This window comes from Myotis yumanensis, unplaced genomic scaffold (genome assembly GCF_028538775.1).
Source record: "Myotis yumanensis isolate MYYU_CA2020_CCGP unplaced genomic scaffold, mMyoYum1.0.hap1 SCAF_16, whole genome shotgun sequence".
Lineage (NCBI taxonomy): Eukaryota > Metazoa > Chordata > Mammalia > Chiroptera > Vespertilionidae > Myotis > Myotis yumanensis.
In genome coordinates this window covers 15,954,537-15,967,213 of record NW_027223767.1, presented here as the reverse complement: position 1 = coordinate 15,967,213, position 12,677 = coordinate 15,954,537, and the positions used below count along the sequence as shown (strand labels likewise).

Genomic DNA, 12,677 nt, shown 5'->3' with positions numbered 1-12,677 from the left:
CTCCTCCCCTCCCCTGCTTTCCCTCTGAGGGTGTATTTATTCTCCAGGGAATATGTACATATCTCAAAACTCAACAGGAAAGGAAACAGTCCATTCTGAAAATGGGCAAAAGACGCGAATAGACATTTCAGATGGCAAATTAGCAAAAAAGATAATCAACATCATTATGGTAAATGCAATTGGAAATCACAGTAAGAGACGACCACGTACTTATTAGAATAGTTAAAATTAGAAAAAAATGATGATGGTGATACCAAACGCTGGCCAGAGAATGTGGGGAAATGATGACGGTCACACCAATTGCTGGTGGGAATTTAAAATGGACAAAGCTGGGGTCCCCCGACATGTCCAGGCCATGGGGCCCAGATGCTTGATCCGAATTCTCAGGCAGAAGAGCTGGAGGCTTTTTTCTCTCCTGGTTTATCTGTACCTCTTGGGCAAACCAACATCTCTGTCCAAAAGGAGGGAGATAGTTAAAATCCAAACCCTTTCTTCCATAGGAAAACCCCCAGGAATAAAACCCACCTCCTTTCCCAAGGAGAGGCTACCACAGAGAGTCAGCAGGGAGACCATACATCTTCTAAATCGGCAGTACCTTTTCTTTTCCAAATCTAGCTGGAGCTTCTCCCTTGTTTTCCTCTCCATAAAGCTAACCACCAGCATTTCTCCTAAAGAAATGGATATAAAAAAAAGTTTGACATGTTTAAAGTGGGAAGTGCTATTTCCTGGGGTATCTCTGGGTATGGCCCTCCCTAGTTCCCGGAGCACAAACCCTGAGCTACGGATGGCAGAGAAAAGGCATGGGGCCCGGTGAACTAGGAAGGGCCTTGTTGTGTGTGTGTGTGGGGGGTTGGGGGGGGGGAGGGGGGGGAGGGGGGGGCGGCAAGGGATAGGGGGGAGGGGGCAATGCTTACTAAAGGCCTGTCATCATCAGTTGGGTGGATGGACAGATTGAAGAACACCCACACCAGTGACTCTTTGCAGCCATTAAAAAAAAAAAAAAGAGCCACATATGGGCTTGGAGGGAGGAATGTCCTTGGGTATTGCTAAATCATAACATTAAGTTCCAAGGAAATATATATAATCGGACTCCAAATGTGTATGTTTGTATGTGGTTATGACCCATGCTGTTACTCTGTAATTATTTTTGTCTCAAGTAATATATTTTTATTGGCTAAATTTGGCAACCCTATTATATAAGGATGAAGGAATGTATGGAAGGAAACAAAAAATTGTGGGAACTAAGAGAATACGGCACCACCTCAACATAATAAAGGCCATATATAACAAATACATAGCTAACATACTCAACCAGGAAAAGCTAAAAGTGTTTCCCTTAAGATCAGGAATGTCCACTTTTACCACTTCTATTCAACATAGTACTGGAAGTCCTAACCACAGAAATCAGATAAAAAGAAGTAAAAGACATCCAAATTGGAAAGGAAGAAGTAAAACCATCATTTACAGATGACATGATACTGTATGTAGAGAACCCTAAGGATTCCACTTCAAAATTACTTGAACTGATAAATGAATTCAGTAAAGTAGCAGGATACAAAATAAATATCCAGAAATTGGTTGAATTTTTATATATCAACTAGAGGCCCGGTGGTCCCTCAGCCTGGCTTGTGCCCTCTCGCAGTCTGGGACCCCTTGGGGAGAGTGAGCCTAAGCTGCAGTCGGACATCCCTCTTGCAGTCTGGGACCCCTCACTCCTTACCGCCCACTTGCAGCTGAGGCGGGAGAGGCTCCTGCCACCACCGCTGTGCTGGCCAGCTGTGAGCCCGGCTCCTGGCTGAGCGGTGCTCACCTTGTGGGAGCGCACTGACCACCAGGTGCTGAGCGTCTGCCCCCTGGTGGTCAGTGCGCATCATAGCGACCAGTTGTTCCACTGTTTGGTCGATTTGCATATTAGGGTTTTATTATATAGGATAATGAAGGAAACTAAGAAAACAATCCCATTTACTATTACATAAAAAAATAAAATTCCTAGGAATAAAATTAAACAAGGAGATAAAAGACTTGTACTCAGAAAATTGTAAGATGCCGAAGAAAGAAATTAAAGAAGATACAAATAAATGGAAGCATATACCATGCTCATGGATAGGAAGAATTAAAATGTCCATACTACCCAAAGCAATCTATAGATTCAATGCAATTCCTATCAAAATACCAATGGCCGTTTTTACAAAACTAGAACAAATAATCCAAAATTTTATGGAACCACAAAAGACACAAATAGCAACAGTAATCTTGATAAAGAGAACAAAGCCAGAAGTACATTCTACCTATTATCAAACTATACAAGGTAATCAAAACAGCATGGCATGGACATAAAAACAGACACATAGATCAATGAACAGAATAGTGCGCCCAGAAAGAAGCCCATGCTTTTAAAGTCAGCTAATCTATGACAAAGGAGGCAAGAACATAAAATGGGATAAAGACAGTCTATTCAATAAATGGTGTTGGGAAAATCAGACAGTTAAATGCAGAAAGAAAAAGAAAGAAAGAAAGAAACCACCTTCTTAATGCCATATTAAGAAAGACCTCAAATAATGAATTAAATAATTAAGTGTAAGACTTGAAACCATAAAACCCCTAAAAGAAAGCATAGGCAATAAAATCTGTGACATTTCTCTTAGCAATGTTTCCCCCCCGCCCTCTGATATATCTCCTTGGGCAAGAGAAACAAAAGAAAAAATAAACAAATGGGACTACATCAAACTAAAAAGCTTTTGCACAGTAAAGGAAACCACCAACAAAGTGGAAAGATAGTCTACTGAATGGGAGAAGATATTTGCCAATGGTACATCTGATAAGGGGTTAATATACAAAATTTATAAACAACATACAACTCAACACCAAAAAAACCCCACACACAATAAAACAACAACACACAAAAACAATCCAATAAAAAATGGGCAAAGGACCTGAATAAACACTGCTACAAAGAGAACATACAGATAGCTGATAAACACATGAAAAGATGCTCAACATCATTAACCATCAGAGAAATGCAAATTAAAACCACGGTGAGACACCATGTCACCTGTCAGAATGGCTATCGTCAATAAATCAATGAATAACAAGTGTTGTTGAGGATGTCGAGAAAAGACAACCTTCCTGCCCGGCTGGTGCAGCCACGATGGAAAACAGCGCGGAGGTTCCTGGAAAAATAAAAAATGGGTCTGCCTTCTGACCCAGCAGTGTCACTTCTGGGTATACATCCAAAGAAACCCAAAACACTAATTCGAAAGAGTATATGCACCCCTATGCTCACTGAAGAGTTATTTACAATAGCCAAGATATGGAAGCAATCCAAGTGCCCCTCATCGACAAGTGGCTAAAAAAGCGATGATACCAATATGCAACGGAACACTACTCTTCCATAAAAAGGAAGGAAATCTTACCATTTGGAACAGCATGAATGGACCTAGAGGGTAGCACGCCAAGTGAAATAAGTCAAACAGATAAAGACAAATAGCACATGGTATCACTTATATGTGGAAGCTAAAGAGCAAAATAAATGAGAAAACAAAATAGAAACAGACCCATAGAGGCAGAGATCAGACTGATGGCTGCCAGAGGGAAGGGGGTTTTCAGGGCTGAGTGAAAAAGGTGCAGAGAGTAAGAAGCACAAACTGGTGATCACAAAATAGTCCCAGGAACGTATCGTACAGCATAGGAAATGCAGCCGATAATATTGTAATAACTATGTATGGTGTTAGATGGGTACTTGAAATATTGGGGGGGGCCACTTGGTAAGGAATATGTCTAACCGCTATGCGGTACATCTGAAGGTAATCCAAAATAATATTGGATGTAAACTGTAATTTCAAAATTTCAAAAACGAGACTATGGCACTAATAACACTCCAGCAAGTATGAAATTCACCCATCTTTGTAAACTTCTATGCTTCTGTGCATATAGAGATGCTTAAAGAAGTTAGAAAATAAAGATTTGGGTCGAACTTTTTGTAAGGAGTGTGGATCATATTAAGTGAAAAAGGCAGATGGTGGTGTAATAAGAATCGGAAGATACTATACGGGGAAAAGGAAGAATTCAAACCCCACAGAGGTTTGTGTGAGCAAAGGTAAAGCCAGGCTGCTGATGTTGGTACCTCAGGGCATGGGACTGGGAAGGGGGGGAAGTGGGAGGATTAGCTTTGCCTGTGTATATCTTTGTATGGTATTTGGATGTCATGTATTTTGAAAAACAAGTAATGAAAGCTTTTTATTTTTTCTTAAGTGAAGCATCCAGTCTGGAGCTTAGCAGGGGTCCTCAAACTTTTTAAACAGGGGGCCAGTTCACTGTCCCTCAGACCATTGGAGGGCCGGACTATAGTTTAAAAAAAAAACCATGAACAAATTCCTATGCACACTGCACATATCTTATTTTGAAGTAAAAAAACAAAACGGGAACAAATACAATATTTGTATTTGCATGTGGCCCGCGGGCCGTAGTTTGAGGACCCCTGCTTAAGAGCATAAGCTTCGGAACGCTATACACGTGGATCCCAGGCTGGATCCTGCACTCTCTAACTGTGTAATCCTGGGGAATTATAATTCAGTCTGGTTTCCTAATTTGTAAAATACAAATAACATATCTGCCCATGATGTATAATCAAGATTAACTGTGTGTAAAGAACTCTGCATTGTAACTGGCACATATGGTTTACTACCGCTAATGCTAATTCTTACTATTACCAGAAAGTCATCTAGGAGGTAAAACTCAGGATATCGAGGCTGCAGATCCTATCTGCTGGAGGTAAACCTCAAGCTGCTGGAGGCAAGATGCCAACTGATTCAGGATCTTGAACGAGGCTCTGATCTCTGGGCCTCCGTTGCCTTAACACCAGGGGAGAGAGCTGGACCGGAGGCCCTCAGCTTCACTCGTTTACTCAACTGTTTAAAGCATTTGCTGTGGTCAAGCCCTGGGCCAGGAACCGGAGACACAGAGATGAAAGAGCTGGCTCTGCCCTCAAAGGTGGCCCCGTCTCTGGGAGATGATGCCAACAAACCAGGCGGGAAGTGCTGGGAGAGAGCGGATGTGGGCACACAGAGGAGGAGCCAGGGAAGGGCCTTCCCAGCAGAGGGTCTGCACACACCCTGCAGTCCTCGGCTTCTCTAAACCCTAAAGTCCAGATGGTGTACGGCCAGGTGAGGAGAGAGCAGAGGCTGGTACCTGATGCTGGTTTAGGGTCGGCAGGGGAAGGAGGATGTCGCACTGAGGGCACCTCCGCAGAATGTCATAGGCCGGGTCGTCCCCGACCCAGGGCTGGTGCTCAGGCTTCAGAGGCAGGTCCAGGGTTTTGTCTGTGCCGCGCGGTGCTTGCTTTGTTGAACTTTCAGGAAGAAGAGGGAATCTGCTTGCATTTTTCGTCTTTGGGCGAACATCTTTCACTGCGGTGGGAGTTTGATCTTCAGCAGCCTGCCTTGGGAGGGATGGAGGAGAATTTCCCGCCTCCTCAATCGGAAAATATTTTGCAGACTCCGAGGTGGTATGACATTTATCCTGCAATTGTGAGTAATATGTCAAATTTTAAAACGACTTTGGCTTTACTGGCTGGACAGCACAATAGACTAGATCACCTGGAAACTTCCCACCAGGAACACTTAGAAAGGCTGGATGAAATGCAGCAAACAGTCATTTAAGTTGATAGCTGACTTTGTAAGAAAGAGAGAAAGCTCCGTGGCCCAGGACGAAAACCTAACCTGTGAAGCACTTGGGCTGACACTTTGGGAGATGTGGGGTCAGTCTTGGATGAGAGGAAAGTCCCATCCACAGAAGGTGGGGAACTGAATGTAAGACTCCCCGTTCCCAGAAGAAAGTCCGGAACCTTGAAGGCTAAATTACAGGGGCAAAATCAATCAATCAATCAATCAATCAATCCATCCATCGGTTAATTGGATAAGAAAAGTGGCAAGGAGGCTTGTCCACCTTGAGCTGGAGCTGGAGTGTGGGGGAGGAAAACTGATCTCCTGGGAATTCAGAGCCACGGGTCCGTGCCATCTTTGTGTTTGGGGCTCGGTTTACATTAGTCTCATGGTCTGGGAACGCCCGCGCAGAAGAATTAACCTGCAAGTGGGAATGTCTGGCAAGAGCAATAACTAAAGTTCTCTGGAGGGTATATAACTTCAAACTACATCGTACAGGATTCTCACAGGTAGAGTCACTAAATAGAAACTCACAAGTAAGGCTTGCAGACACACAACGAAGCAATCTCCTTAAGTAAGAGTCAGACCCCAAGCAAAACCAGGATTAAGTCTCCCAGAAGTTCAGATAGTAAAACTATGGGATACAGACTGTAAAATAAGGGAATTAAAAATAAATAGGACAAGAGAAAATAATAAGATCCTATGAAAAAAGAGCAGGCAAATTTAAATGAGAGATAAATAGAACTAGAAATGAAAAATACAGACATTGAACTCAATGGATAGGAAAAAAAGCAGATTAGATAGATTTGAAGAAATTCCCCAGAATATAGGAGTGGTAAATAGAAAATGTGAAAAGTTAGGAGACAAGCAGCTAGAATGAGAAGGCTTAATATACATCTGTTATGTCCCACAGGAAGAGTGGGGAGAACATGGGAGAGTTAAGAAATATTGGGGACCCAAAGGGACTATCGACAGGAAGGAGTAGGGAGCGACTGCTTCACGGGTAGAGGGTTTCTTTGGGAGGGCGGTGAAAATGCTCCAGAACTAGATAGAGGTGATGGTTTCACAACATTGGGGATGTACTAAGTGTCACTAATGATACCTTTCATGTCATGTGTATTTTACCACAATAAACAAAAAGATCCAGATCACCCTAGGATTTTTTTTTTTTTTCAATTCTGATATTCATAGTTCTCTGAATTGAAGGGTTAAGAGAGGATAAACATTTCTCTGCTCAAGGAAAAGGAGACGAGTTTCTCGGAGAGAAACATTGGGAAGTTTCCCCAGAGAGAGAATGCTCCATCCTGCAGAAAAGGGGAATAACTTGGCACAACCAAGGTACCCACAGTGCTTAGAGCTATGGAGGGACGAGTCTGTGAGTGTTCCCAGGCAAAGCCAACCAACCAATCAGTCAATCAATCAATCACATCACCACACCTCTACAGAGTCCCCCTTTGGTACCAGCCCTCAGATCAGCTTCATTGTGGGAAGACAGAGAAAGTGGTTCACTTTTGTGAAGGAGCTCCCAGTCCAATAGACAAGACTCTCACAAGGGACAATGATAAAGCAGGTCCTCGTGAGACCATGCCCAGGCCCTGAGGCTGAAGATGCTCAGAGGTGATCAGGTGGCTGGACTGGTCAGGGAGGCTCCTTGAGAGCTGGCACAAATGGAGATTGATTATGTATGATAAATTAGCCCAAAGCCATTCACAACATCCCTTTTTGAGCAAAGCAAAAATGAATGAGGCCCTCTCATATCCTATGTGAAATTGGACCCAGAATAGTACCCTTTTGGAATACAGACAAGCTACGGGCACCATTAGAAAATGACTAATTGCTACTCACCATGTGGTGTAAATACTTATTTCCTGGGATCATTTGGTTGCAATAATGACAGCAGATACTGCTTTCGGGAGCTGAAATCTTCTTCCCTAGTAAACACAGAAACAGCACCACAAATGATTGCCCTTGACAACGGCTCGCCCAGCTGTCCCGCAAGTGCGTACATGGCCTGTCATCACAAGTATGAACCGTCCCAAGTATGTACCGTCCGGGCCTGCCTGCCTGCCTGCCCTGCCCTGCCCTGCCAGCATCCTCAGCCACACAGGCAACCCTTGGCCGAGTCACCCACATCATCTCCTTTATGGCCGCAGAGGTGCGCTCAGCGTGGCACGTGACCCTGATAAAGAGACATTCCCCTGGTTTCTAAAGAGACGAGGGAGCCATTAGCACAGATGCCAGCCCTGTCCAGCCCGACTGCTCTTTCATTTCAGCAGTTTCTGAGCTCTGGGCTCAGACTGGTATTGTACTTGTCTCTGTTGATCGTGTTGTGTGGTCTGGCTGAAGCTGGGCTGCGTCGATGAAGTTGTGTGGTGGTGTTAAAGTCCAGCCACGCTGGAATGAAGGAAATGCCCATGAATTTGTGCAAGCATCCCAGGTTTCCCTTTGCCATTTTCACCTTGAGTAGCTTGTTTGCCAGGAGAGATGTACTGTACAGGGATTTTAGGCTCACGCCACATGTTACCAAGACAACCGGTGAAGTCAACAGTAGATCTGTCACACTGATAGCTGTGTCCTCTGCTAACACACCTCACAAAGGGGTAACTGGGTGCAGAGAACATGAAATGGTACCAGGGAGTCACCAGATAGCCTAAAGGTCAGGGGTTCCAGCTAACTTCCTTCTGCCCACTGCTGCTGGTGGGAAAAACTCCAGCCTTGATGCCAGGAAACGTGGGTGTCCAGCTTCATCTCTGCCTCTAGCAAGCGCCTGATTCATTCTGGGCATGGGTTTGCCATCTCTAAGAGGAGGCAGGCGATCTTTGCCCGGCTAGGATCGTGCCAGGGGACTTCCAAGGAAGGCTCCCATTTTGCAGGGCCTCATTGCCCCTGCATTCTTCTGGGTGGCCCCCAGCCCCCCTCCGCCTGCCTCTAGGTCTCCCTGGGCGGGCCATTTGAAGAGCTCAGCAGACACACGAGGAGGCCACCACTCTGGTACATGGTCTAGAACTAGAATAGCCAGATGGATTTGAGACCTGCACAGCCGTCATCCACACACGGCACCTGTCCTGTTGAATGCCCACATTCCTCGCTCCCCATCCAGGAGGCTCCTGCCCTGCTCACCTGTCCGGTGCTGGGCCTGCTCGCTCTGGCAGGCATCCCTGTGCTGGGCCAGCGTGCGGAGCATGATGGGCTGGCCGCAGTCCGGGCACAGCTCTATGCGGTTGCCGCAGTGGTGCTCATGGATCTCCAGCTTGCTGAGGCGCACGGCTGCCCTGCAGAACTCACACACGACGGGGCGCTCCTGGCATTCCCTGGTCTGCGGGGAGGCAGGCAGGATGGCCAGGTCACTCGCCAGGAGTGGCTGAGCCCAGGTGGGGACATGGGCTGATTTCCCAAGGGGCCTCAGCAAGTAAGAAAGCCGACGGGATGGGCCAGAGTGGGACCCCTTTTGGGGATTTTGAGCTGTCCTGGGTCACGGACCACAGCAAGCCCTCTGACCAGCATCTGGGGGACCGGAGGCTGCGTGTCCCTCTGCTGAACTCATTCTCCACTGCTTCCCAAGCCTCCTTGGGGGAGGAGAGAGGTCAGGGGGAAGCCTATCACCGGTCCCTCCTCCCCTCCCCCTCCTCCCAGGGTGGCTGCTCCTGTGAAGGATGAACTGCACTTGATTCTCACCTCGTGAAACGCCAGCACGCTCTTCTGCATGCTCTGCTGGCACATGGCGCACCCGACCTGCACAGAGAGAGACGCTGGTCCCAGCACCTGCTGGCCTCCTCCACCTCCGCGCTTCACACGCTGCAAGCTGGGCTCTGTGTGCCCCCAGGCACCGGATCAGGTGTGCTTGCCTCCGTCCCCGGGGGGCACAGCCCCATGTTCAAGAAGTGTTTGGGGGGATGCTTTGAGTTGAAAGGGATGCCTGAGCCTGAGGATCTCAGACAGACAGAGAAGGGGCTCCAGGAAGGAGCGACATGAAAGAGCAGGAAAGAGAAGCCAGCCTTGGTCGTGACTGCCTTCTAGAACTTTCCTCTCCGGCTTCTCCTCTTCACAAATCTCAAAAGAACACGCAGTCCTTCCTGAAACAGAGACCCCTGCCCTGGGCTAAACCCATACGCCTGTAGGGAAAGGGCTGGGCACGGGAACAGCAGGGTAGACGCAGTTTCCTAGGAATACTGTGTCCGCTGCACAGGGCCTGAGGCATGCAGGGCTCGGCGACTTGCCCACGGCAGCCAGGCCCGAGGCCGCAGCAAGGGTCCGAGTCAGCCTCGCCATGCAGCACCCTCCTGCGTCCCTCCCGGGGCCGTCTCACCTGCTGGTGCCCGTTCTCGCAGTGCTCGTCCATCTTCGCCTGGAGGACGGGCTCCTTGCACTCGGGGCACTGGGCCAGGAACAGCACGCAGTGCGCCTCATGGAGGGCCAGGTGGGCAGAGGCCACCCTTCTTTTGCTGCCAGAGGAAGGGGGAAGGAAGTCGGGCTGATTGCAGGTATAAAGCATGGAGCCCTGTTTCCCACCAGGGCCGCTGGGTTAAGGAATGTCCAGGCCTCAAGCACAGAACATATGAAGATGATGTCACCGTCCCTGTGGCCCCACGTTGGTCCCAAATCAGAACATCGCAAAATCATAAAGTGTAAGAACGCGCTATGAGCTCTTCTATTGCCCGGGGCCAGTGAGGGTGGGTGGGAAGGAGCAGGTGGGAGAGATTGCAAAGGGGCCCAGGGACATCTTGGGTAGGTTCATAGGTTCCCTGTGGTGATGGTTTCATGGGTATACACATGTGTCAAAACGCATGCAATGGTGCACTTTAAACATGTACCATATGTCAATTGTACCTCTGGAAAGCTGTTAGAAAAAATGAAGCAACAAATATCACATTCTTTCAAAGATTTGGTCTTGTTTTCAAGAGTTCCCCTGCCTGGCCCACAGAAGTTGGGAGTCCAGCCCTGGCACTGCCATGCTTGCTGCAAGGGCAATGCCAGCTTTCAGACTCGCCACGACGGGGAGAGCCGAGGCTGTCCACCTGTCCCCTGCCTGCAGGCTCACCTGCGCAAACCCTCACAGGGACCCCCATCCCACCTTGGAGACCCCAGAGAGTGTAAGCTTCTGAGCCTCCCAGTTGCCGGGCAGGGTGTTTCCCAACTCTCCTGTTGACCAGGGAAATGCCTCCTTTCACGTCAACCAGCCCTTGCTTGTGGAGCTTGGGAGGAGGGAGACTCAGTGCCCGTGTCCCCAAAGGCCCAAATGCTGACCAGAGTAGTACACCCAAGTCCCTGCCTGTGGGAGGAACTCCCTCCCTTGGTATGCACAAGCTCTGGGCTCTGCACCGCCCAGAGATGGCACCATGGCTGCCGGCTGCCTCACCGTCCTTCCTCTGTCCCCTCTGCCTGGCCTGGCCCCTCCCCCTCTGCCTGGCCTGGTCCTTCTCCCCCTCTCCCTGGCCTGGTCCCTTCTGCCTGGCCTGGTCCCTCCCCTTTCTGCCTGGCCTGGTCCCTCCCCCTCTGATTTCCCTGCCCTGTCCCCTCAGCTCCTTTTCTTGAGCAGGTTCAGACACTTAAGTGCCAGGAGGGTCCGGCTGGAGCAAAGTTCTCTGGGAAGGTTCCCTGCTGGTTCCTGCCACAGGTGGGCCGCTTCGAGAGTGAGGCCCTTGATGAGTTAGAGGTGCGGGCCTGCACTCTGCTCAGCCCCCCTCTCAAAGTGAGTGGGGCTTGGTCTCAGACTGGTGTGCAGACCATATGATCAGAACCCCAAATCAGGAGTAGCCCATCAGGGACAATTAGCCTGGCTATTCGGCTCCAGGACCGTCCCAGAAAGTCGGAACTGTCTCGAGGGGTGGAGGGCGAGTGCAGCCCAGTGATGTAAGGTAATGCTGACCACTTCCTCACCCCATGACCTCAGAGATCTGCTGGGGGTAAGCCTTCCTTCCCCGGGGGCCACAGCACCAGCCCTCCCTCCCTGGGAGTTTATGCTTGGACCCTTTTCTTCTCATTCCAGAAACAGACTCATTCTGCCCACCGGCTCCCTGGCCTGGGCGGGCTCGGGTGGCTGCTGGCAGCTCCTTACCAGTTCCCGCACACCTGGAAGGCTCCCTCCATGGTCTAGTATCCGGAGTCTTCCTGCTGAGTTTCGTTTTTTGCAGAAACAAAACTGAAAGTGTTCCTACAGCCCGGCCCTCAGCTGTCAGGGGGAGGAGTTTGCAGAATTCTCAGCCGGGGCTGCCCCAAGGTTCCTGTGGCTGGACACTCCCGGGCCACCCCTCTGCAGCCGGACAGCCCACCCTGCCCCTGCTGCCTCCCCCACCTGCACTCTCACCCCTGCTGCTGCCACTGGCCTGTGTCTACAACCCTGGGGGTGGGAGCCAGAGGCCAAGCCTCCCTCGGCAGCAGCCCCGCCCCTGTCCCAGGCCAGCTTCACTGCATCCGGGCCTGTCCATCCCCTTCCACTAACGCGGACCGGCCCTGCTCTCCTGCTCCTGTCGCTGGTCCTCCCTCTGCAGGAGAGAGATGGCTTGCTGTGCTGAACTTGAAGGCTGCTCCCTGACTGCAGCTCCTGGACTTCCTGCACCCGCCTCTGGTCCTGGTTGGTGACGACTTTGCAAACAGGGTCCGGGAGGAATTGGGGACGCAGGTGGTAAGCACCAAGACGCAGCTTGGTGACTGAGGACAGCAGCCTGCCTCCCTGAGCGGCTCCTTACTTGTAAATAGTTATAGCGAACACCCCTGGAACTCTAACAAGGCACCAGCAGGAGAGGAAGGTTCTATCTTCATCACCCCCGTCTTCAGATTAAGAAACCAAAGCATGGCCTTATCTCTGTCGCCAGTTGATTAGGGTGTCGTCCCCATACACCAAGGTTGTGGGCTTGATCCCTGGTCAGGGCACATACAAGAAGCAACCAGTGAATGCATAAGTAAGTGGAACAACAATTCAAACCCTTTCTCCTCTCTCTCTCTCTCTCAAAAAAAAAAAAATCAATAAAAGAAAAGAGAAAAGAAACCAAAGCACTGAGGGGTGATGTAACTTACACA

At 49.1% G+C, this 12,677-nt stretch overlaps 1 protein-coding gene across 1 annotated transcript; it reads right to left on the bottom strand.

The window, feature by feature from the left end:
• Positions 1–363: 363 nt before the first annotated feature.
• XAF1 (XIAP associated factor 1) lies at positions 364–11,848 on the bottom strand. The gene is made up of 8 exons (XM_070394030.1): positions 11,716–11,848; positions 9,967–10,102; positions 9,336–9,392; positions 8,781–8,976; positions 7,506–7,591; positions 5,188–5,517; positions 596–668; positions 364–451 (listed from the first exon to the last, which is right to left on the bottom strand). Exons 1-7 carry the CDS (start codon positions 11,745–11,747, stop codon positions 612–614), a joined length of 894 nt encoding a protein of 297 aa, XP_070250131.1. The 5' UTR covers positions 11,748–11,848; the 3' UTR covers positions 364–451; positions 596–611.
• Between the last annotated feature and the right edge of the window lie 829 nt (positions 11,849–12,677).